The sequence below is a fragment of the Pleuronectes platessa genome, chromosome 12, assembly GCF_947347685.1.
Source record: "Pleuronectes platessa chromosome 12, fPlePla1.1, whole genome shotgun sequence".
NCBI classification, from domain to species: domain Eukaryota; kingdom Metazoa; phylum Chordata; class Actinopteri; order Pleuronectiformes; family Pleuronectidae; genus Pleuronectes; species Pleuronectes platessa.
In genome coordinates this window covers 17,977,945-18,004,105 of record NC_070637.1, presented here as the reverse complement: position 1 = coordinate 18,004,105, position 26,161 = coordinate 17,977,945, and the positions used below count along the sequence as shown (strand labels likewise).

General features: G+C 44.7%; 1 protein-coding gene across 2 annotated transcripts; it reads right to left on the bottom strand.

Moving 5' to 3' along the window:
* Positions 1-15,602: 15,602 nt before the first annotated feature.
* On the bottom strand, positions 15,603-25,965 carry LOC128453365 (phosphatidylinositol 3,4,5-trisphosphate 3-phosphatase and dual-specificity protein phosphatase PTEN). Of its 2 annotated transcripts, XM_053436218.1 has the most exons (10): positions 24,986-25,964; positions 21,162-21,246; positions 20,966-21,010; positions 20,823-20,866; positions 20,393-20,631; positions 19,979-20,120; positions 18,269-18,337; positions 17,553-17,719; positions 16,845-17,126; positions 15,603-16,724 (listed from the first exon to the last, which is right to left on the bottom strand). In XM_053436218.1, exons 1-10 carry the CDS (start codon positions 25,062-25,064, stop codon positions 16,539-16,541), a joined length of 1,338 nt encoding a protein of 445 aa, XP_053292193.1. In that variant the 5' UTR covers positions 25,065-25,964; the 3' UTR covers positions 15,603-16,538. The 2 variants fall into 2 exon arrangements, with proteins under 2 accessions (XP_053292193.1, XP_053292194.1); XM_053436219.1 differs by lacking the exon at positions 18,269-18,337 and having other exon boundaries at positions 24,986-25,965.
* Between the last annotated feature and the right edge of the window lie 196 nt (positions 25,966-26,161).

The window sequence follows — 26,161 nt, the reverse complement described above, 5'->3', positions numbered from 1 at the left end:
TAGCTTTACAGAGCTGCTAGTGTATCTAAAGACTTCTACTGTTTCCATTCATTCTCAGAGTTGAGACTCTTAATATAGACTCTATAGTCAAATCTGAAAAATTCTGTGAAGCCAGGGCTGGATCAATGACAGATAAATTACTTTTTTTTTTGGTTGCATTTGGTTTTTGTTTGGTCCTGCACGTTATTCTTTTATCAAAGCCAAATGTCCAACAGATGAGCCTCTTCACAAAATGGGTCACTACATATTAAAAGAGAAAAAAACTCTCCTATAGATGTCGTACAATTCAAATGTAAACCTGATGGCGGCCTCTCTCCTTCAAGCCTCTCAGCTTTGATGGTAAATAAGTGGATGAGTTGGACCGGGTCTTCTTGCCACATCCACATGTTAAAGCCTCATCCTCTTTTTTTTATGCTAATGCTTCACATAGTAATAGCGAAACAAATCAATTGGTCATGACACCACCACTCTCCTCTATTCTGCTGTATAGCACAGGACATATATAAACTGCATTCTGCGGGATAGACTGTATATAAAGGTTGATGTAGCTGCCAACTTTACACCTGGCCAGGGACCACAGATAAAAATTAACCTCTTGGCTAACTCTGTAATATTTACAATGTCATTATCAATGTGTACTTCCCTCTTTAAAAGTGATGCCAAAGTTTCTCGATTAGCCCCTGGTGGCTGGCTGCAGTACAGGTCATAAACCCAGTATCCATTTTAGCAGATGAGGATACAGGCAAAATATTAGAGAACGACAATCACACCTGGTTCATTATTCCAGTAAGTTTTGTGTTGCCTAGACAGTCGTGCCTGACTTGTGATTGCCCAAGTGCTTGTATCAGGTGGACCTTGACACCGGAACTCCACACCCTGTTCATGACAGTGCAAACTCTGGCTCCAAATGACGTCATCAGTATACAGGTTATATTGGCTTTATTTCTGGGTAGTGGGAGGAAGTTATCTCTTATCTTATATACCGTCTACGTGCAGCAGTGAAGAACCCTCGGCCCTTTGAGCACATTTGAGGAGCTGGCAGGACACTGGTTGATGCAGTTGTATACATTTTGTCAAGCATCGGACATTGCGCAACTGAATAAGATGTTATTTCCTGCCTAAAGGGCCTATATGATACACATGGGGGCGGACATGATGTATTGCACATTTTCAATCACTTCCTGTATCCAGCTTGTCACGTTACTGGACATGCAACCCAAGTGAAGTAAAGACCAGACTGTGAACATTTCAGCAGCTGTAGAAGCAGCACCAGAGGAGTGCAGCACGTAGGCCAAGGTGTTCTGCCTCCCATCGCCCTCAGGTCATATGCAAAATAAAACAGAGTAATAGCTCCACTGTGATGGAGGGGAGGAAAAATAAAAAAGAATAAGACAATGTTTCTGTTGTTAGGAGAAAGCTGCTGGAAGGAGCCGTGTTGCAGATTCTCCCCGGGGACACGGAAGAAGAGTCTGTGGGGTGGTGGTGGTGGTGGGGGCGGGGCAGCAGGTAACAGCTCTTCCCTTTGGGTGGAAGCAGCAGCTAAAAGAAAGAGAGGAGACCTCAGTGTGGTTGTCTGTATGTTCATTAATGCTGTGTGTTTCAAAGGCTTAGTTAACAACAGTTACAATGCACTGTGTCTTTTTCTGGAAATTGGGTCACAACAGTGTTAAAAACAAAACTCAAAATAACAAGCAAAGCAACGTTTTTTTTACCAGAAATATTATTGCAAGCGTGTAGGTGTCACAATTTGCATCAACGGAAACATTTCACCTTGACAACAATGTGCATTTGCACATTTTAAATGTCATGCGTGTTGTGGAAGAGCGCTTCCTTTTTCATATTTACTTCCTCAAGGTTCAGCTTCTTCTTTAACTTGAGCTGCAGCACTTCTTTCATACAGCAAAAGCTTTTAGGCCATCAGGTAGTAATCATAATCCATGAATGCACAGGGTGAATGTGAAAACTATATTTCCAAAGGGAGCAACTTTGCTCTTTCAATTCAGAGGAGCTATAGTGTGAGACTTTGACATTTAGACGCAACAACCTTGACAGTTTTCACTTTTTCCATCTTGAAGGCGAATCTTTTTGAAACGTTCGCCTTAAAAAGAGATTCACACCTTTGGTCTTCTGCGCTTCTATTCTGAAGTTCAAACCGCAGTGTTGGTTGATGATGATTCAGGCAGGGATGTGTTTTTCATTCTCGATGTCTTTAATGCATTAAGAAAGAAAAGGGGAAAAAACGTTTTGAGAGGCAAAAACATCTGCTGCTAACTGGTTGTGTGCCTGTGTCAAGTATAGTGGAGAAACTGGGACTTGGGAGGGGGAGCGGCACAGACCTGATGCTTCTTCACACACAGAACAGGAAGAGAGTCATGCTGCTCTTCAACTACAGGAAATAACCTCTGGGCCGATGACGCAGGTCTCAGGGGAAAGCTCAGCCAGTTCTGTAGATCTGACACATACTGTACAATCTGTAACTGCAGGAACAGCCCGGGCTCTGCAAGGCTGTGCAACATGTTGCCGCACAGACACACAATCACAGACTCAGTGACACTTTTGTACAATATATATGAAAAAGTAAAGATTGTGTTCATCACTAAATTGTCAAAAAACAAGTAGAACATTTCCCTGTCCCCTTCTCCCTCTGCACCCGCTTACACACGCACGCAAACTCGATGAAAAGACCTTCAATCTGTAAAGCTGCCACTAGACGATATGTTTGTGCAGAGAGATTTCCCCCCCGCAACACGTCCAGCGGTCTGCCTAATTAGAGCTGAGTGTATCTGTGGGCAGGGGAGTCTGCGTCTGCACAAGGAAGGGGGATTTGGCCGGGAGCATTCATTCACTGGGCTGTCTGGTGGGCAAGACAATGGACAGAAGTACAGATTGGATGTCTTGTTCCAATCTGTGCCGAGCTCTTTTCTCCAGCACAGAGAAAAGACAGGAATAATGGCGGTTGAATATCCCACGGAGATGGATTTATAAGGACCATTGGTATTGGAAAATCCGGTTAGGGACTTAATCAGAACAGAGCGGCAGCAGGGAGAGACGGAGCTGAGCCTGTAGGCCAGGCCGAACTGATTCCAGCCCTGTCTGTCCCGTCCTTTACCTGTCCTCTCCGTCCTCTCCAAGCAGGTCCGCTCCTGTGATTAGTCCTTCATCAGAACCTTTATAGGAAAGGACGTCCTCCTGCTCCATCCTCAAGGACAATCCGTCTCGGATTTCTCATTTGGAACGTGAACGTTTTATTTGTCTGTTGTCTTCATAGTAATTGTGTGTGTCATCTACAAAATAAATGACCAACTAGGGATATGCATGTAAATATGTATATGGTTTGGATGATTGTTTGTGTATACATATATATTCATAGATACACATACGTGGAACAAATACGTTTGCAATTTTAATTAATAGAAAATGTTTTGCATCAGGATTTGACTGAAAAGACAATGACAGACTATGACAGATGCATCACATATATTTCTCTTCAAGTGCAATAATTCATAAAGTGAATTAGTGAAAACGTTCATCATTGAAGTCCTTTAAAATCCTCAAGTCAAACAAGTTATATAATTTTCTCTGAGAATGTGGCAACATTTTACATGAAACTCTTCTATTTCACCCACACAGAACATACACATAAATGTGTAATCAGACACACAACTCGCACTGCATGAACACAAATCAGCTATCACCTCCCACCCACCAGCCTGGAATACATCAACCTTTTCATCTTGCGTCACTTTTTCTTCTGACTTTATGCAGTTAGCTCACATGCCTACAGACACATGTCACACTGGACATTATGAGCTGATGGTAACTACACATGGATTCATACAGGGGGGAAAAGTGAGCGGCTGTGAAGATCATTCAGAGAGAGACTTGAGGGAGTGGAGAGACATTTGGGTAAAGACGACCAAGCTGCAGGAAGTGGGAATCATTGACCCTCCCTTGAGGGCAAATTTACAATCTGTACCTGAAATCAGTAGAGGAAGAAAACGGAAAAAGTTCGCTCCAGTAGGAAATGTTTGAGCGTCTATAAATAGAAGGCCCGCGTTTGAAAAGATTATGAAAGGCATGCAGTCATTTATTATTCAGCTCATATTGCTTCATGTTTATCATATAGATTGGGTAAAAGAAACTCGTAGACTTGACACATGTGTTTGGAATCCAGATTTATTTTCTAACATATGTAGAGTTCAAATCATGGATGGATTACACTGTGTGTTTATGAAGGTAAAAACACATGTGAAGTCTTTCAGGTGAACCCCCCCCCCCCCCCCCTCAGATTTACAATTGGTGGGTTTTAGTGCAGCATGAAAGGTTGAAATAATTCAAATTTGCACAATGTGCTGCAGCATCAGCACGAAACTAAATAGATGGACAAAGAGCAGAAGCTGTAAACTAGTATATTAAGTACAGTATTCAACAACAACGAAAAATGCTGTGTCCCTGTAAAGCATAAATCAGCTTAGCTCCTCAAATGCAGTTCCAAGCCATCTAATTGTCTTTGATCAGCACCTATAAGCCATCTGCTTTGTGCACAGTTTGACTATCCTCAGACAAAGGGGATTTGGAAACGCCTCTCTCTGGAAAACACTCTGTGTACCATCATTGAAGATGTTTAACACAACCAACAGTGGCAACGGGAGGTAGGGTTCAAGTGCGAGGCGTTAAGCAAAACAAACAGCACATAGTGGGCATGAGGAGAGGAAGACTTTTGCATTGACGAGGTGCACAGGGCCTCATTCATAATTCAGAGGCGTCGCAGCGATATGAGAGAAGAGGACGCATCTGTCTGCATTACGCCAGCGTTGCCTCTGCGTTGCATCACCCTCCCGGGTGGTTCGTTTTCGAGAGTTTAATACGCTGCCTATCAGTTGCGCTCTGGCTGTGGTCTAATTTCAGCCTCAGATAAGAGCCCTTATTTGTCACCCAGCTCCTTTGCCCTGTCACACAGCCTAGAAGGGCTTTCTCAGTGTGGAACATTTGAAGGAGCACAGACTGGAGCCGCCGGTTTCTGTCTATATGCTACATGTGACTGTTCAGTGTGCAGCATCACAATAAAGGATATTATGAACCCTCTGTGCTAACTGGAAACCCATCCCCCACGCACACGTATAGCTGTCTCCCCACACAAAGAGAGGCGCATGTGCCTTATTACACACACACACACACACAGCTGGCTGCTGGTCTGTCTGACCTAGTTTATTTCTGTAGGCTGCTCTAATGGAGGGAGCGTGCATGGTGTATTATCTGACTGCATCTGATTTGCATTTCTGCCCTGTCACTGGCAGATGGCACCAGAGGTCGAGAGCAGAGCTTTTTGGAGGGCCCTGTCTCTCTACCTCTCTCTCTATCTCACACACACACACACACACACCGTACACACACACACACACACACACACACACACACACACACACTTCAGCTTCACAATCATCACATAAATACATACATTTGACTCACTAAACAGCAAGAACTTTGTATAACCTGAAATTGCATGTATGTATTTTGTCCGTAATAGAGACATGCAGCTGTGTGCTCACACACACACACACACACACACACACACACACACACACACACACACACACAAACACACACACAATGTGCTTAGAGTACAGTGCTTGCGTGCCTGCTTGCAGAGGGGTGGAGAGCCTGGTGTCCTGAACTGTACTGAACCCTGAACCGAGGGTGTAAACCAAACCCTCTGCTCTTGCACTATTCATGCTTCATAGGAAGGAAGTGATGAATCACACTCACTTATTTGTGGTAGTGGTGAGTGTTCATGTACAGATAGTACAGGGCCTCTCACACTCTCTCTCTCTCGTTCTCTCTCTCTCTCTCTCTCTCTCTCTCTCTCTCTCTCTCTCTCTCTCTCCCTCTCTCTCTCTGACATGCACACACTGTAGAAATCACAGAGGAAGTGAACAGACACGAAACCTCAGCACTTTGTGTAATTTTCTATGAGATGGAAGCCATTCTGTCACAGATGAAATCATATTGTGACACACAAGCAGCTGTTTTTTTTTACGTCTCCTCCACCTCGGTACATGGAAAGGCGTCACGTGATGAGAGCTGATACCGTGCTCCTTCTCTCTCTGCATGTTGTGTTCCATTAAATCTAATCAGATCTGGCTTCGTGTGTCCCAGGATAAGTACGTGGCGCCTTTGAGGTATATGTCCTCTGGTTCTGGGTTTTTATCTGACTTGCAGTGGAGCACACGCAGAAACATCAACCCACCCAACTGGGAGTGGCAGTCTCACGGGCGCTGTACGAGCAACTGTTTCTCCTACTGTAAAAGCATGTGAATGCTCAAAAATGTGTTCGTGCAGATTTGAACATCTTGGTCATGTCATTCTCGACCTATATAACAGATGTAAAGAAGCTTTTCACTAACATCAGTTGGGTCGTGCACGGTGGAAGGTTCAGGTATCTGAGCACGGAGCAGACAGTATTTGATCACAAATGCACGTGCACACACAAGCCATCAGTTTTTATTTAGAGACAGGAAACATCAGGGCGTGCGCACTCTCTCTTTTGTTCTTTCTTCACCTCATTCTCTCTCACTTCTACACACACACACACACACACACACACAACCGTTATTAAAGGGTGTGGGGACATTTTCCATGCGGTTTGAGTGGTTTAGCTTTGCAATTGTAAAAATGTGAAGAAAAAATCTCCCAGACCTGCTCTACATAAAAACAGAAATGGCTGAAGTCAGTGAGTGAGAGGAGGTAGAGACCAATTAGTGTGAGGCTTATTGAAGTGCTGGCTGAAAACTGGTCACGCCAGAGAATAACTTTTCCGAGAGTCTGACTTGTATATGATGATACTGTTAACATTTTATTCTCCCAGTTCAAATTAAAGGGCTAAGTTCAAACAGAATGCTGCTTGTGCTTTAAAATTCCCACCGTCCTTCTCGCTCTGACTTTCGCTTTCACAATTTTCTTTGACACGGCCATCCCTTCTCTGACTCATCCTCCAGGTCTCGAGTGTATTGTGGCGAACTGCTATCGAATTCGCTCCGCTTTTACATATCCTCCTTCTCCCTTACTGGCTTTCTCTCCGCTCTCCATTTCCGTCTGTCGCTCTTTTTTTCTTTTTTTTAAAGCAAAGGTTAAGTTCTGGTTCAGTGTAGATAGCTTTAAATAATGCATATTTACGATTAAAAATGAACGAGCTATACCCCGCTAAAAAATATTGTAAATTATACAGGCTATGTCAATCGTGTGAGTGGAAACAGCTCAATATTTGGACAGATGTGAAAGAAATACTCAACCCGGTTTAGAATTTAACGCGTTCTTCATTCACTGAGGCCTTCGGAGGTTTTTATAAGCGATGGAGAAGACTAGTCATTAACTCAGAGGGAGCTAATTGTGCGGTTGGCGCTCCAGTTTAAAAGAGACGGAGGAAAAATCTGTGTGTGTTGCCTCACCCCCTTTAATACAGATTATACACGAGTCAGCAGAGTTGCAGGAGTTTTGCATCTCGTGAACTTTTCTCTGTCATCCTCTGAATGACAGTCTAATTCATTTGTGCATTTCTGCCCTTTTATTTTTGCTGCAGCTCTTGACAGCATCCTCACTTTGGGCAGCACAAGTGTGACAGTGTGAGGCACGGGCCTCTTTGTGCGCTGTCTCTTCACACGACTAGTTGTGTCACTTTTTATTTTTTTTTACCTCAAAACCTGTTAGCCACCTAACAGTTTGGGGGTTTTCGTGTCTTGCCTAATAACCTGAAATGGATGAAAGTGGAACCGGCATAAGCCTGAGTGTTTATCTGTTGTTGTCTGCGGCTGCAAGCGTGTGCTGTGTGTGTGCGTGTCTACATGTGTGTGTTTTTCAGATGCTGTGTGTGCGGGTAAAGTCAATGAGCATGCCATGAATGCGGATAAATGCTCGTTGTGTGTTCCCATTCGATGGCCGCTTGCTATCAGTGTTTGTTTGGGGTTAAAAGCCCCTGTCTCTGAGGGTGTTAGCGGGGGTCATCTAAACCGGATCTGCAGCAGAATCGTTTAAGAGGCACAAGCATAATCTGTAGCTGGCTTTGTGCTCCCAGATTAAAGTGATGATGTTTTAAACCTTTCTCACGGCCACAATATGCCTCCGCTCCGCTCGCTGCTACTCAGTATGTGTGTGACAGCCGCTCCACACAGCCGGGTTCAAGAAAAGGACACCTTCCTCGCTATTTATGAAACTGAGAGCTTTAGCACATTATCTGAGACGACGCATGCATGTTCTATTCATCTATTAATTTGCTATCAGCGTGGTGTAGCTATAGCCTATCTCCTCCAGTGTTTGAGGGGAAACAGCTGCTAATCCTAATCCCCCCATGTCCCCCCACGGGATTCTGTCAAATCACAGGCCCTTTAAAAAGCTCTGGCTGGCTGGTTCCAGGGCTGGTTGAGTGGCTGGCTGACTGGCAGCCTTGAAATGAGAGGACGGACCACGCTTACCCACTCCCGTGACTGACATCTCCTATAGGCTCCCAGAAAGTATGTCACTTGTTTGTACAAGTGTGTATGTACACACACCAGACATTTCCATTGCACACTGCTTCTCCAGAGGAATCATCTGTAAAAATAGCTTCACCCATAAACATTTACAGATGAGAAGTTTATGTCAGAGGGTTTAAATAAATGTATACTAGAAAAACTGAGCTTTTGGTTTTACACACCCAGCCCAAATGTTTGTTGCTGTCAAAGACGTTCTGATAAACAGCTTTAGTGTTCTCATTCCAAAGAAAACGGACATAAGCTGTTTTCAGACATGAATTCTGGAAAATGCGCTGGACATTTTCCAGTTGGTCTTTCCCACAAGATGAACGCAGCAGGAGATTGTCTGGGTTTCTCGTTCCGTCACATGTCAGAAAGGTCAGGAACTAGCTTACTCGTTCACTCACTATTTTCCTGCTGTATTCTCACATGGGCTCACTTAGACATTTTACTAAAGGGCTGGCAGGAAAAACGTTGAAAAAAGCAACTGACTTGGACATTTGGGTTTTGGAAAATTTCAAGGAAATGTCTGAACCTCACAGCTTGTCTGAGAGTAGCTATAGTGTCTTCACAACTCTAAGTCTGGTGTGTTTGGTTATTGTTTATACCCCCAACAGCCTGGCTCTGTTAAACAGTAACAAATATCAGATTAATAAATATGTAAGTAATCTTTAGGGGTGTGGGAAACCTTTGAACAAAGCCGGGCTAACTATTCCCCCCGTCTCCAGTCTTTATGCTAAGCTAACTGTCTGTAGCTTCATACTTACCACGACAAAGACTTTCTGGCCTGAATTATAGAAGTAAAAAGACTTATCAGGTCTGTCTTTGCTCCGTTTTGCATCATATCTGGGTAAAGTGAAATCTATCCTCCCGCAGCTCTCCAAGAGTTGATTTTTAATCTCATGAACTATAAAACCCAGCACCCTTTCTAACTTTCACTTTCGAGCACCAACACTAATATTGGTCTTGTCCATCAGCCTTTCTCACATCAGTCATTACAGATAATGACTATCAGCCGGGAGAGACAGAGGGGAGGGATGTGGGGACCGAGGATCAGCCGACACGCTTGCAGCTCACCTCCCTCCCTTGTTCCTCGTCTGGGATGAGATGGGGATGAGGAGTTCACGGGGAACTATCAGTTATCAGCGTGAGGATTAGGGACTGTCATCAGCAGCCATATGCCTCATATTACCCTCTTGATGACACTAGCTGGAGAGAGGAAAGAGAGCGAGGAGGAGGCTCGGGGGGAAGGATTATACCCGCTCTAAGATTTCAGCGTAGAAGTCAGGTAGAGATACAGAGCCTGTCAAACTGAAGTCTTTAAACGTATAGAGTCTGGCGTATGTAGAAACTCAAGTTCACACTGATATACATAAAGCCCTGCAGCAGAAGCACTTTTCACTACTGGGTTCCTGCCACAGAAAGCCAAGCTCAACACAATGCAAGTGCCTGTTGTAGAGATATGTGTGTGTATGCATGTAAGCTGTGCTGGCTGGATATACATGTAGAGCCATACGGTAAAGCCAATATGCCGCTTTCCATGTTTGGTGCCTCTGGCTATGCATGTTGACTATTATTCAGTACAATGGACACATATGTGCTCTTCATTGATCACACAGAGAGAGTAAGTACCCACGTATGTCTATGTTTGTAGGGGGGGGGGGGTCTGGTCCAAAAACTTGGAGATCACTATTCTTGTGGGATCTGACAGCTTTGTGGGAAGCAAAATGATGGACATAACAAGTTTGAATGGTAGTTTCAGGGTCAAGACTTGAATTTAGGGTTAGGGTTAGACATTTGGTTATTTGGGTGAGGGTTAGGGTAAGGGACTGCATTATGTGAATAAATGTTCTCAACAAATATAGGTCAAGAACATGGAGCCCACTATACTGACGGGGTCTGACAGCTTTGTAGGAACCAAAAGGAAGAATATAACAAGTTCAAATGGCTGTTTTAGGGTTAAGACTCAGATTTAAGGTTAGGGTTGTGGTTAAACATTCGGTCTTTAGGTTAGACATTCGCTCATAAGGTTTAGATATTCAGTCATTACAGTTAGAGCTAGACATTTATTCAAAATGGTCCGGTGAGACATTTGGTTATCAGGGTTAGACATTCCGTCATTAAGGTTAGACATTAGATTTGGAGGGTTAGGGTTAGACATTCAGGAATTAGGGTTAGACATTCGGTCATTAGGGTTAGACATTAGGTGGGGAGGGTTAGGGTTAGACATTAAGGAATTAGGGTTAGACATTCGTTAATAGGGTTAGGGTTAGATATTCAGTTGGGAGGGTAAGGGTTAGACATCAAGGCCTCATTTTAACTACAGTTCTCAACATAGAGGTGTATAGGTATTGTCTATGGGGTCTGAAAAACGGTAGTTCACTATATTTGTGGGGCCGGACAGGTTTGAAGGAACCAAAATGATGGACATAACAAGTTCAAATGGCATGTGTGTGTGAGTGTGTGTGTGTGTTGATAAAGGGGGAGGGGTCCAGAGCGACACCAATACAGTAAATGTTTCCATGTGTTTCTCTTATTCATGAAGACACACATAAACACACACATTCAGACTGACAAGCATACTGGCATATCCATGTCAACAAAACCACACTCACACACACACACACACACACAGAAAAGCTTGTGTGACTCATTAGATGACTCAAGTCCTGACTGTAAAAATAACATCTGAAAACATTTACCGTTATATTCATTAACAGTTGTTCCAGCTCATGACGAGAAGCGCTTTCATGGATTTCCATCAGATGCACCTTGCCAGATAACCTAACTGTGCTGCTGCTACACTACAGGCAGACCTGCATATCATCTCCTTCATCTTCCTTCTCCTTCTACTTCTTCTTCCTCCCGATTCCACTTCCTCATTCACCGTAGTTCCTGTGTGCTGTCGTCGGCCAGCACACAGCACACAGCATTTTGGTGCATTCACACAAACAAGAGAAACTGCTCATGGCAGCAGAGAAGAATGATTTAATTTGATGGTCTGACACTAATAAAAGCTCAAATGCTTCCCAAGGATAAAGGAGAGATGGTATTAAACACCTGATGTATTTGAACAGTTAGGTATTCTTGAAGTTTGACCTTTCATCACAACAGCAGAGATCATGTAAGATTAATAATGTGCTCATTAGAGCAACACTCTCACTCTCCTTCAAAGGAAAGACGGATGGGATTCCATCTTTAATGTACTGGTGTAAATCTGTAAGAAGTTATAGGTTTCTACAATTCTGGACATTGATGGTTTTCGTGTTCCACTGAAGCCTACTCAACGTGACTTATGTTGTGTTTATCGTATTCACAGTCGTGTGCGTTGTGCGCATAAAACGCTTGCGTGACATCTCATAACCAAAATACTTCCACATAAGCATCATTACACCGGCATGCTCCAAGACTGATTGAGCGTTGTTTGCTAGTTTTCCTCATCAGCCGCCACAGCGGACCACCGTGAAGAGCAGAGGAGAGGCAGAGAGGCACTTAGCATGTAAAAAGACCATATGTGTGAGCACGAGTGTGGGCACACAGAAACGATACGCCTGTGGTCCTGCTTGGGCTTATGTGAGTCTGTGGGAGGCAGAGTACGACTTTGTTCATACTGTAGTATATTTGTGTGAGCACCATGGTCTACATGTGTGGGTGGGTGCACTTTTTCCACAGGCTGTCACTTGTGCTGCTGCTGCTGCTGCTGCTGAGTCTATGGTAAGTTACAGTTTCTGTGTGATACTGTGTGTGTGTGCGTGCATGGGTGTGTGTTTCTGTGTGTGTGTGTTTAAGCTTTTGTTTAATTTCTACTTCCTGTTTTATTCTTGGCCTAATCCAAACGCAACACAGCTGTGCAGTCAGCCAGAGAAAGAGGGCTTGGGGGATGGGTTGCCAGGTCCTGGTGAGTGCAGCCATGCTCTACAACTGCTACCAACAGATGGAAGGGAAATGGGGTTACCAGCTTGGGCTTATCCTCTCTTTTTAGGCCAGACGGACCCCCTCCCCTCCCATCCCCACACCAACACCACCACCACACACACACACACTCATCCACCCCCTCATTTGGTCATAATACTGGCCCTAAAATCTCTATTTTTTGGTGTTAGCTTTTTTTCCCTTTTCTCCCTTTTTTACTGTTTTGATGCATGCGCTATGGAAGAAGAAAAATGTTATGGGTAATACGTCTTCAGAAGTAAGAACCCAGGTCAGAATTGTGACTCACCATCATATAACTTTGACTGTGGTGAATTGTTTGACAAAATGTACAATTTCATAGTCCACATTTAGGATCTTGTGGTCTTGAATGAGCGAGTTGTAACAATTCTGTATCCTTGACTTTCATAACTTATCATTTTTGGTCATTAATCTTGACTCTCATAATTTTGATGTTTTGTGTCTTAACTTTAAATCAAATGTGTCTTGTATCCAGATCATCTCCAGTCGTCCGCTCGTCTGTCCCATCCTTGTCAACACCTTGAGGGAATACCTTTAAATTCGATACAAGCATTCAGTTGGACAGAAGGATGAACTGATTTTGAATTTGGTGGTCAAAGGACAAGGTCACTGAGACCTCACAAAACCTCTTTTTTAGCATCGTGAACGATTCAAAAGAATCCTTAGACTCACAGATTTTGGTGGTGAAATGTCAAGGTCACCATGGCCTCGTGTAACATGTTTTTGCTGATGGAGACATACAACAGATGGGAAGGAACTCTAGTGTTTCCTTGCTTTACGATTGGTCTCCTTTTTACTCCATCCACTCGTGTCTTGAAATTCGTCCCTAGTCGAGGCCTCTCGACAAGACAGTTCTGTTTGTTTACTACCTGATGGCTGCGAGCCGATTTAGTGATTGTTTGTGGATTGACAACACAATTACATTGACACTTGTGTTCAATGGAGTCAGGGCGCGTCCTTGACCTTCCCCTCAGGCAGTTTGGCCAATCAGATCACTCGCAGTCCTCAGTGCGTCTTGGATACAGTTACATGTGTTCTTTCATGTGGTCAGATTGCATCACCGACATCCAAAGCACATTTTACCCTCACGTGTAAATGGGGTAGTTATAACTAACTTGTAACTCATTTTCATATTAATGTACAGCCATCTTTCTACCTCTTAATTTTAACTATGACGATTTTGTAACTTTGACCTGGTGTCTCATGATTTGGATTTTCTATCTTATAACTTTGACTGATGACCATCTGATTATATTAATCTAACTTTGATTTACTCTCTCAAACAGATTTTCTCATAAATTTTACTTATTTATAAAAAGAGACAGATTTTCCATAACTTTGACATAATAATTCACGAGTTTTACAATAAAGAAAATCTGACCTTTCATGTTGATGTATGTAACTTGAACATTTGACTTTCCATCTCATGATTTTTACATAATTTGTTTATTTTTTTCTTGACAGAAATGGGCTCCCACACTGGATTGACCAACATGAGAGGTGGACCAACTGGTTTCTCCTCATACCATAAATAAACACTGTCACTTTGCATCTTTATCTGGCTGGACGTATTATATATGGCCCACATTATGGTTTAGGCAAGAGACGTTTCTCCTGATCGTCTGAGAGGTATGTTGATGCAGGGAAACCAGACATACTTTGAGAGGAGCTGTTGCGCAGAACATACAAATGAAGCTGTATATTGATTAGATTAATATTTCAGACGCTGCCTCTGCTGCTGTGTGTTTGTGTATGTGATGAGGAGGGGCAATCAGAGGCGCAGACGTGGACTCTCCAGCTTGAGCTCCACTAAAGTCGGCCCTCTTCCCTCTCTTCAGTCTCGCCTGCCTGTGGAGAGCTGAGGCATCTCTCTCTGGTCGTTCTCAACCCAGCACAGCACATTCATTATTAATCGAGCAGAGTCTCTCCCTCCTTCCCGGCTCAGCCAATTACAGTGGGGCCCCTGCGACTGCAGCCTGTCTCATTTGACGCTGCACTGCTTGGCTTTGATGTCTCTATCAACACGAAAAAGCCGGGGACCAAGTCTTAATAGAGCAGAGGGGGATTATGTGACTGCTTGCCTCTGGGGGTAGAAGCTTTTTTTAAACATATATGTTTAATTCATACTTTTATTTCATTATCAGGAGACTTTGGGCCCTGCTTTAGCCAGGGTCTTGTCACTCTGTGCTCTGCTATCACAGTGACATGGTCGTTAATCCTTTTACTCTTTCATTTGGAGGAGTTGCACAAGCCTGCGAGCGGAGCAGGCTCGGCCGCCCGGGGGCCTAATGCTCCTCCCTCCTGGGCTGGTAGTCTTTCCTTCCTCTGCTCGTTTCATGTGAAGAACGCCTTGATTAACCAGCACTAGCCTCTCTGCACGCTATGCTGATGCTTTGGTATGAGGTCAGGCTGCTTCTGGCTCCAATGTTAATGTTGTTGTCAGGGTTCAGAGGTCAGCTTGCTTTGAAACCAATTGAGGGAATGGAAAAGTACAGTTCCTTGGCAGACATATCAAAACAGAAGTTCTACATCTCATCTATGAAGATCTGTAGTTATGTGAACTTCAGTTACCAGTCGTGTTTGATTGAAAGCAAACTATTGGCCCTCCGACAGAGTGCTTGATAGTCAACAGCATTTCTCAAACTCTCAGCTCACTGGTGGACTATGTTTCATCTTTTCTTAAGTGGGCTCTTCGCCCTCAGTTGAACTTTTAATAATAATCCTTCCATCACTTGCCTACTTCAGGTCCCACCTGCTATTTGTAGCACTGACCTTTAAAGCAGGAAGTTACTGTTAACACAGCTCCAGCAGCTGTGACGACAACCTGCTTTACAGCATTTTTCTCATCAAGAGCGGCGCTTGTGCACATTCACCAGCACACCCCCCCCCCCCTCAAGTTTAGATTATAGGTTCTGGAACCTAAAAGTTATGACTTCAGCTGACAGCTACGGTGTCAAGTTGAAGACTCCGCCGGCCTCGCCGCTCGACAACCACCGCATATTACACAATTCATTTTCATTCTACATGATTTTCATTAACCGCGAACAGCGAGGGGAGAGTGTTACATAAACCTCTGATGTAATTTTCTGAGCATGACTCAAATCACCGGGGAACCCCACGCAGCAGAAGACACATCTCAGAGCTGGGTTCTTTAAGAAAAAGACAACATTGCATACATTTATTAAGGATGGACGCCAATTCCAATACATGCAAATTACCACTGTCCTTTAAATGTAGTGTCGACATTATTGCAAACACTTGTCTCCCTGCTGTTTTGTGTATTATATTTTTATTATCTTAGGATAAAAAAAACATTAACAATTACATGGGATGCCTTGTTCTGCATAATTTAACGTATACACAGTGGGAACAGGAATGGCAATGCTTTAGACATCATCACAGCCTCTTCATAACCCCACCCACCCCCAACCCACTGCCCGCATGCAGTTTGCACTGCACAAAGGCCAAAAGTCACGTGAGACAGCCTGCAAAGAGCACAAGAAGCATTCACAGTAAAGGAGGAGAGGAAGGAGGAGAGGATGGAGGGGAGGGAGAGTAAAAGATGAGAGGAGAAGGAGGGAGGAGGAGGAGAAGAGAGGGAGTGAAACAAAGTGACTGCAGCACTGGCCTTGGTTTAGACAGGAGAAGGAGCAGCATAGTCCTAGTATATCATTCTAACTTCTCCCACACTTCAACTCCCGTCTCCTGATTGTGGTACTCTTTCCATTGTCTTTGACACAAAAAAGTTTGTTTATATATGCATGTATATATGTATATACATATACGTATGTATATATATATAAACACTTTTTTTTTTATAGCTACAGCACCTTTTCCCATGGGGCAACAGTGTCAATACCTCGCACATGGTACATGGCCGTGCCAAAGAAAAAAATAAAAATAAAAAAACAATATATTGGTCAGGATATTTATCTTTTTTTCCCTAAAATTGGCATTTGACATGATGATATTCTATTGCCGTCTGGGGGAGGGAAGGGACAAAGGTTCTTCTTTTGAGTTTATATTCAAGTTTTCTCCTTTTTTTCTGGTGTATAATTTCTTCTTTTCCTGTTTAAAAAGAGTTCACACTTTTGTGATTTGCGTGTGCTGCTCTTCATCAAAAGGTTCATTTTCCGGATCAGAGTCAGTGGTGTCAGAGTATCGATAATGGTCTGGCTCATTGTCGCTAACGTCCGGGGTGACGGATGTTGAAGTGCTTGTCTCAGGATTCGAAGGCTCCTCCACGGCTTTCGTAAAATACAACTTCACCTGAAAATGGGAATTAGAAAGACATCCGACTTCAGTCTGTGCAATCAGAATAATCATTAACAAGTCTCATCATTGGCTCTTCCCATTATTATCTAAAACCCTGCTGCTGTCACTACTTACCTTGAAGTTTGGCGAGAAGTAGCGGTTAGCTTTATCTTTGTTGGCCTTGTCCAAGTCGTTCTTAGTGAGCGTCAGGATGAGGTAGTCCCTGTCGCTGTCCCTGCAGCTGTCCCTGCTCTCAGCGCGCTGCGTCTGCATCTGTAGCTGTGGTTGCGGCTGCCCCTGCCCCGGTCCCCCCTGCTGGATCTCGGCGTTGTTCACTGCCCCGTTTTCCATCTTGTCCACGCTCTCCTCTGGTCCAGGGATGAAGAACGTGTTCACCCAGAAGTGGAACATTTTGTCCTGGAGATGATGAGAGATAAGAAAATGTATGTTTTTGATTCAATTTGAGACTGGGCTCAGATTTTTCTTGTTTAGCCACTGTCATTTTCTGCAAACATCTTTCAAAATAGTGCATTGGGACTATTTTTAGCTGCCGATTAATACACATTTGTTTTTCGTTAGTGAACATTTACGCCAGCAGGATGGCGACTGTGGGATCAATTAGTGGGAGACTGCGGCTCATTACTGTGTTTTTAACAATTTCTCAAGAAAACAGGAAGCTACAGTAAAAAATGTTTAAAAAATTGGGAGAAAATGTTTTATCACGTGTCAGCTTATAGTTATATGACACAGTTGACGTCATGACTGCCAGCAGCAGAAATACATTAGTATCGATTAACAGAAACTCGTCAGCGACAAGGACAAAGCCACAGAAATACAACGTACCTTCTTCATCATCTTGTTTTGTTTATGGAAGAACTCCACTTTGATGTCTCCACAAACCGGCAGCGGCTGGGGGAACTCGAAGAACATGTGCTTGTCCTCGCGCCGTGTGTGAGCGGGATGCGACGTGTGAATCTTCACTTTCAGCTGGTACACCACAAACTGGGGATCTGCGTTGAAAAAAACGAGTTGATGTTGCACAGGTAGAGGAAGGAAGGGGGGGAGGGGTGTCAAGGTTATGAGATTTGTGAGAAGAGACAGAAAACACAAGATGTGGAGAGAATGACGAGAGGAGGGAGTGGATCAAGAGAGCGAGACAGGATACAAGTGTTATTACATGAGTTTGCAAAGCACACCCCACCACAGACAACCCACCGCCCCCCAGTTAAATACATGCAAAAAAAAAACAACTTTATATTAATATCAAAGAAAGGGAATGTTACAAAATTCAGCACCCAGAGAGAACCAGAACCAGAGACAGGACCCTATTCTGAGACAGTTCGGGCTTGGACCAGCGCGACACGCTGCGTAGAGATTTAAATCCTTCCTTCTTCCTGTCAGGGGTGGGGGTGATGCTGGAGATGACTTCATATGCCTGTGGGCTAGTCCCATCCTGCTCGGCAACATGTCTACCTCAGACTGCTCCTGCCTGCTGGATCTCTGGGGCCATATAAAAGCAAATGAGTGAAATGATAATAATGGATAAAAGGCTCATTTACCCCAGTGCCAATTCCCTTTCCTGAAGCCCTGAGGGGTCGGCTCGCTCCTGTTTTTAACGGTACTGTCCCCTTAGAGAGAGAGAAGGAGATTATCACAAAAGAGAGCCTGGCTGGCCTGTCAGGGGCTTGACAGCACAACAGGCACAAACACAAAGAGAGCTACACAAATATTTGCATCTACACAGCTTCTCTTAAAAAGAACATCATACAGTACATGGCTTTGAACGTGGAGGTGTGCACGTCTTGTGTTTGACACCGGACATGATGTGTCGTGAGATTCACAAAAGGGGAAGGAAGAAAGGGGGAACTTGAAATCGCAGAAAATCTCAAACAAAAAAAAATTGGATTTCGACAAAAAGAAAAGTTGTGATGCTGGATTATTTTGTAACACAATTATCAAACTAGCTGCTCCTCTTATATTGGTGCAGTGCCCTAAAACCTGAGGCTAGAAAAAAGGTTGGTGTGTGTGTGTGTGTGTATGAAGATGTCAAACTCAGAATAGGGCCTTTTTTTAAAAGGGGAGTAAGGAGGAAAGAGAAAGATCGATGCGGTGAGAGCTGCTCAGCACAGTCAGGTGTTAGGGTGAGAGAGAGCCACGGAAATGAAGGAAGAGGAGGTGTGTTTCTTCTCTTTCTGACCGTCAGTTGAAAATGAACAAGTTCAGATACCAAAAAAAGCACAACACTGTGTGACTCAGACACATTTGAGCTGTTTAAATTCTTTGCCTCTGAAGACCAAAACAGACGCCATTACACCACTAGAACTGTTTTCTGTGCAGGGTAAAGTACACAGCACTGACATGTTGAGAGAATTTGGACATGGTCGCTGAAAAAGGAGTCATTAGACGTTTACACCCAATGTGTCACAGACGTGTCAGTGGTATTTTAGCGCTTGTGGAAAAACTTTAGTCAGTTCTGATGTTGATTGTTTTGGTTTCAGCACACTTTTCAAATAAAGCACAGCCCGACTGCTTCGTGTCTGTGTCACTCAGCCACTGTTTGCTTATGCACCATTTTACAATAATGTCATAACACTCCAGCTCCGAGCAAACATGCAGTGATATGTAAATACTCATGAGCGAAAGCAACTCGTTAACGCTGCGCTATTGTATGTAAAATAAAAATTATTAATAAATCACTGACTTAAACTCTTTATTCCTGTCATGACTCTATAATTACTTCCTGCTTGTGCAAGGGTGCAGAGCTTTCAGTGAAAGACTGTTTAAACTGTGATTAACCTGTCAAAACTGTGCACAGAAACAAAACTGAACAAATTCTTCTAAAACAATTTAAAGAATGCTGACTGAAATGCAGACTTGCTCAACTTTGCTTGAGTGCGGAGGTTGATTGGAGAGTAAAAATACAAAATGTGACGGCGGCCAAAGGAAAGACCATCCTATGACCCGAAATATTATCATAACACAAAGATGAGGGATTTCATTTAGTAGAATTATTTGTAAGTAGCAACAACTTAATCTGCAAGAACCTGCTTTTTTAGTCAACAGGTCCAAAATTAGTGCAGCAGATTCGGCCTTATTTTGAAATCCTGTGAGAGGTCGACTCAGCTCTACCACAGGTGACCTGCTCTCTGCTAAATCTGCAGCGTGGGTGAGCCCTACAACACACAGCCGAGGCTCTCGTTCCATATGAACAGCGGCGTGCGGGCCTACACACTAGTTTGGAGTGAAAGTTGAACATGACTGTGACTCACTGCAGGTGCCCCCGCTGAACATGGGGAGAGTCTCAAACACCATTTTGTGGAAGAGGAGCGCCACCGGCCTGTACTCTAGCTGGTTCTTCAGTAGGAAGCTGTAGTAGTAGACGTAGCGCCGCTGGCTCGGGATCGTGACTCCCTGCAACAACAAAGACAACACTTTAGAGAGCCGGAAATTACATCACCTTTACTCTGAGTGTTCAAGTGGTTGCATCTTAACCTGAAAGAGAAATTTCAATTTTTTTGATTCTTTAAAGCCATCAACTTCCTGCTTTTCTGCTTCACAACACAACACACTAAATCTATAACGATTTCAGGTCACCAACCCATTAAAGATTTTCACAGCTTTCTGGCACTAAACTGTCAGATGAATGGATAAAGAGCTGCGGAGATGTTTGGTTCTCATCCTACCTTCTTGTCCCTTGTCCTGACTTCACCGTAAAAGTCCAGCGCTTCTTGGGCCTCCAGGAATTTGCCACGATGGAGGAGATAGGCGCAGATCATGACTCCTGTTCGGCCCTTCCCGGCCTTACAGTGGATGGCCGCCACGTGATTGTCATCCTCACTGAGCCAATGGTCCAGGTCTTCACAAAACGGCTTAATTAGCTCCAGCTGAGGAGGGTTGTGGTCTTCGAAGGGGTACTGTGCAACTGATGCGTGACGGGATGCAGGCCCACGCAAAGTTGTAACGGGAGAGGGAAGGAAAGATTGTGGACAAAGCACAGCAGCAGAGAAGAGACGGGGGAGAAGACACAGAGTTGGGAAAATCTCAAAATATTCACAGACTTTGATTTATCATAAAAATTTAAAAAACATCTACAGAACATGTAAAGCAGCCTACCTCTGCAGTTAAATTTGGCAGCATCGTAGTGTCTTTCTGCACAGCTGAAATGGGAAGAACAAAATCCAGTCAGCGGTCGAACAGAGGAAGTCAGCTCGTAAACAATGAACCGTTTGGTTACGATCAACATGTGCAACACTTACAGGTTGTAGATTTTGTAATGGTTTTTATGCTTTGAATCCAAAAACCTGAAGAATCATAAACAGAGAGAACAGTTTTAGTCAATACATAAATAAAGTTGCAAACGAGGAGCAAGAATGAATGAGCACAACAAAACCTCTCCTCTCTTTTCTCTTCTTTCTATAATCACACATTAGAAGCAGAAGCGGCTCAACTCACCGTACTACATCGTCTATATTGTTTCTGTACACGCCTTCGAGTCTCTCCGCTGGAAAGCCCATAGCAATGATGTTTGGGTAGATATCTGTTCAGGCAGGGGGGTTAAGGAAATGTACATAGTGCATGCTTTCACACAAAGGAAGGTGCCATTACTGGTGGGCCCAGCGGCACATGTTGTGTTTAACGGTAAATTCCTAGAGCTAGCACTTTAAAATGAAACATACTTATACTCAGAGTTGAAGCACAATTACAAGAATGCAGAAAAAAGCAGCAGAGCGGTATAAAGTTTCAGCGAATCTCGAAATGAGGGGGATGTAGTCGTGGACAGACAGGAGGTGTGCTGGTCTGTGTCTGTGTGTGTGTCTGTGTGTGTGTTGGGACAGATGGCCTTGACAGTGAGAAGCAGGCCGAGAGGATGGGAGTAACAGTGCTCCTGCTCGAGCCAGGCCCACATGTGTGTGCACGAGGAGACTCTCCGCTCCCTGACCTGCATGTATTTTTAGAGACCAAAGTTATATTGGGATGATCGCAAATGTTCGGCTTATCTCGCTTTCGAGCTCAGCCGGACCAATTTGAATATCTGGGAGATCGAATGCATGCGACATGAAGACGCGTGGGCAGGGCAACAAAAAACCAGTTGCATCAAACAAGAATCCTTTGTGTCATGACTCGCAGGCTGCAGGTGCAACAGAAGGTAGTGGCTGTGCATCTGTAACAGTCATCGGCGGACGACACACACGTGTGGAACCAAACGCACAAAATTCCAGCACGAGTTTAACTCCTGGCTGCACCGACCAGCTCGCACTTCACCTCTTGTGCGTTTACAGCTGCCTTACATCATCGAGACCTGGCTCCACCATTCAGAGTAGAAAAGTGATGGAAAATGTCGCAGCCAATTACATGGTGACACACATTCAATCTTAAAAGGCACACATCAGTGTCGCGTGGCAGAAAAAAAGAATAATCGAGTTGGCATGCATGTCTTTGAGGCTTGGCTGCAACGCCTACCTGTAACTGACGTCTGCTTGTCGCCATAAGCTGCAGGATTTCACACTTTAACCGCCGACTAAAGGGCGACCTTTTCTTAACACTAGTTGTGCGGCGGTGTCAAAAAATAGAAAAGCTGAATGTCTCAAATTGGATGTGTCTGGTTCGTTTTGAGCAGACCTTATTTTTCCCCCAGAGTCAAATCTCTTTTTAACTGCTCAGAAAAATTTGCCACACGGGTCTGACGACTCTGGTGGGAACGTGGGGCTAGCTGGGCGCAGGGTTGCACTTGCAAAAGCGCACAAGAACGACCCTTTGTCATAGTGCACGCACACAGTCTATCAGTGGACCTGCTGTACGGACACATGTACACAGTCTACTGCGATTTCTAAACATTTTCGATCCACGTCGTGCAGCTGAGGCATGAATTCAACAAGCTCGACAGCAAGTCTATGATATTATTTGCATACAGCCAAGCTAGCATCCCTGTAGTCCACAGCACTGTAGCCTATCTGTTCTAACTGTGCCATATCCCTTCCATTAATGCCTCAAAGACCCAATTAAGAGCCAAATAAAGGTTTTCTGTGCCATTTAATGGGCTACTCCAGCCCTCGGACCTACTGGCAATGCGATCCCAGTCAGACTATTCTAAGTGTTTTTAAAAAGCTCCAGAGCTCCCAGGAGAACCTCAGCCCAGAGCATGGGGGGGCTTGGTCTCTGCAGCTGGGAGGAAACACACATGCGGGACCCCCGACGGAAGCTCCAAGTAGGAGGGAGGGGGTGGGGGGAAGAAAAGAAAAAAAAATCTGCCGTTTCAGGCACGCCTTTTTCTTTAAAGCCAGCCCTGCCTCAGCTCTATGCATTCGCCAAATCCACGACTGAGAACGAGAGAGGGAGAGAGAGAGGGGGGGGAAAGGGAGAGTGGGAACCGACGAGCGCCGACTGAGGAGGGGGTGGGGAGGACAGGAAAGGAGGAGAGCAGAGGAAAGGGGGCAAGCAGGGAGGGAGGGAGAATTAGAGTGGGAGTAGTGAAGAAAAAGAGAAAAGGAGAGGTGGTGGGTTGAGAGGGAGATAGAGAGAGAGAGCACTCGGACCGGCAACGCTGATACAAGATCACTGGCAACTCTATTTTAAGGGCAATTCCCAGAACTGTGATACTGCATTACATAACAGCAGAGAGCCCATATTGTTTTTAGACACCATGCCAAAAAAAAAAAAATGTTTAAATGATAAAAGCCATCGTTGGAAAGGTCCCACATCTGAACGAGACCAGGCTTCAAGCCCCGAAGACGCGGCCCTTGTGAGTGGCGTGCCCCCCCCCCTTCACACCTGCACACCACAGAGTCCCGCCACTTAAAGATGTGACACGTGAAGCGTCGCCACATTACAACACGGGGCGAAAAAGCGTTTGATCAAATGTTGTGATGCTCGCGCTCCAGCATCTGCACTCGCACTCACATCACAGTTCTTCCTGAATCCCCTTCAAAAACGTCTCCATCTCTTGCAGTGGTATCGAATCAAAGTAATTCACTCAGCCGTACATTTTCTATTCTTTGAGAAAAGGGGGGGGGGGGGAAATGATGCTGCCCAGCTGTGTTATCATCAATGCCACAACGCTGACAATAACCAGAGCTAATTCTGTCCATAAATACACAGACCTTTTTCATTTCTCTATATGCTTTGTGGAACCAGATAGGGCTGCAGCTTACAATCACTTTCTTTTTGCATGAATATCACATGTACTTCCTTGATTAGTTCTACGATCGTTTTTGTGTAAAGTGTTAAAAGTGCTGTAAAAATATCCATCACCATTTTCAGAGCCCGATTTCAAATGTCACCAAAACGACTATCATTCAAATATTTAAGAGCCACAACCAGTGAATGTTGGTTTTAAAAACAAAACACTATCAACTGCTAGGTGTTGCAAATGTACTTAAAATCGACTTCTTTGTTCAACTCCCACAACAGAAATGTTCCACTCGGGTCTCGAAAAGCCAGTTTTGACGTTCTCCTGCAAAGTCAAGTGCACCTCCACCGCAACCATGACCCACTCTCTGCACTGTCACTCATCAGGGTTTGTACTCACGTTGGTCATGGTCAACCTCAACCTCAGCTGCTAATCTAGTTCATCTGGAGGAGAACAAGTTCAAGTACCAACTTTTAGTAGCAGAGATACAGCGCCGGGTAACCAGGTCACCAACCACCGGTGGTAACAGATGAGAAATGAGTCCTGGAATAAACCCTTGAATCTGGAAATGATTATAGCTTCAAATGGGAGAGGAAAATATATTAAAACGAGATTTTTCCTATCCAGCAATGAATATTCACCCATAGAAGACCCAGGTGAGGGGGGGTACAGAAACCAGGTCACACCATCAATACACCAGAGACCTGCCATACGAAACAGTGATATCATGCAGACGAACAGTGTGTAATAGGTAGAGGTGTGTACATTAAAATCCATTACAACACTGGAGAAGATCTACCTGCCTTCAAGCCCCAACTGGTTCTGAATGGAACCAACTCACTTCACAAGACCCAACCTGGTCCATCCCTGGACTAAGTGCTGTCCCTCCAACACACCTCTGCACAGCCGGACGTGCTTCTCCAGCTGGAACCAGCCGGTGACATTTATGCGCGCTGCTTTGACAGATCCACCATCTTTCAAACATGCTGGGTGACAGCAAAGCTGCGCTGTCTGACCAACTAGCCACCGAGCTAAGTAGCAGCTAACTCCCCTCACATCCCCGCCTCAGCCCCGACTCATCGGTGCCGCCGGGTCGGGGACCGGTCGGTGTCCGGGCCGCTAATAAAACAAGCTGCACAGGGAAGGATACATGTTAAGTCCAGGTCGAACCCATCCTCTTGATATCTCCTTTTGTTCCGGCTGACCATTTCTTTTATAATCGCAGCCATTGTAGCGGGTGACAGGAGTCTTTAAGGGGTGAATGATGAAAATTGCTTTTTTCTGGTGTCGGCCGTGGGCTCGTGTTTGTCGCAGTCTAGTCCGTTGATCTGTGCAGGTCCTCGCAGAAGACGATGCTAGCCCGCAGAGCTAGCGGGGGCTGTGGGTCGGATTAGACAGGCTTCCTCTGGATCATAAAGACGGGCCTCGCTCTGCTCCTCCGTGCAGGCCCGACTTTCCCGATCCTGCGATTCGTCTTGCAAACGCTCCCGAATCAAATACATGCAGGTGTCCTCGGATCCAGCTCCGGATGTCGGACACGATCCAGGCCGATGGTTCAGTCGCAGCAGCCGCCGCGTTCGACAGCGAGATCGAGGACTCACCGGGTCCCGAAACACGTATCCAGACGGTGCTAGCTCGCTAGCCAGGCAGCTAGCTAGCACAGCTAGCTAGCAACAATAGCTAATGCTGCCTCCTTCGATCCAAAAAGCCCCCTAACGATTCAACATTGTCATCGACTGATTGCCAAGAACACATCTGAACATAAAGTGACAGGCTCCACCTTGACTGTATGCGGGGTAAACAAAGCTCAGGAGTCGGCGGGGGTTGGTTTGACAGCTCGGTCCCGGGGAATCATCTTCTTTTCTCGCTCCTCTCGCTCCAGCTGAACTCTCAGGCTCCCATCATGGCCTCCACCGAGGGAAAAAAAGAAGGTAGAGCAGGCTGGGATTTTAGAAAAAAATATCCCTCCGCCCTCTGCGTGTAGTCCCTCATATGAATTGAAACCAGCGAACCCAGTATCAACTAGCAACGCATCAACAATTCCCACCGGATACGAACAAGCGCCGCTAACGCGTGTGGTCGGTTCGACCCGGAAGAGAGCGACAGTGGAGTTACTTCGTGCTGCTCGCGGAAGGATAAAAAGAGTCCGCCCGCGACGCACCCTTCTGTCAAAGTGATCACGTGTGGCTGTAATAAGGGAAGTTTCCAACATAATGTCACTTTTCGCGGTTTTAAACTGTCAGATCAGCCCGTGACTAATACAAGTTATACTAATAATGATACAATGTCCCTGTTACATGTCAGCACACGATACTTCATACTGTGT

Excerpts from the sequence above, each read along its gene's own strand:
- LOC128453365 (XM_053436218.1), bottom strand. The coding sequence starts at position 25,064 with ATGGCTGCGATTATAAAAGAAATGGTCAGCCGGAACAAAAGGAGATAT. Across the intron at positions 20,632-20,822 it reads TGCCAAATTTAACTGCAGAG|TTGCACAGTACCCCTTCGAA; the intron begins GTAGGCTGCTTT and ends GTCACGCATCAG. Across the intron at positions 17,127-17,552 it reads AAAACAAGATGATGAAGAAG|GACAAAATGTTCCACTTCTG; the intron begins GTACGTTGTATT and ends CATCATCTCCAG.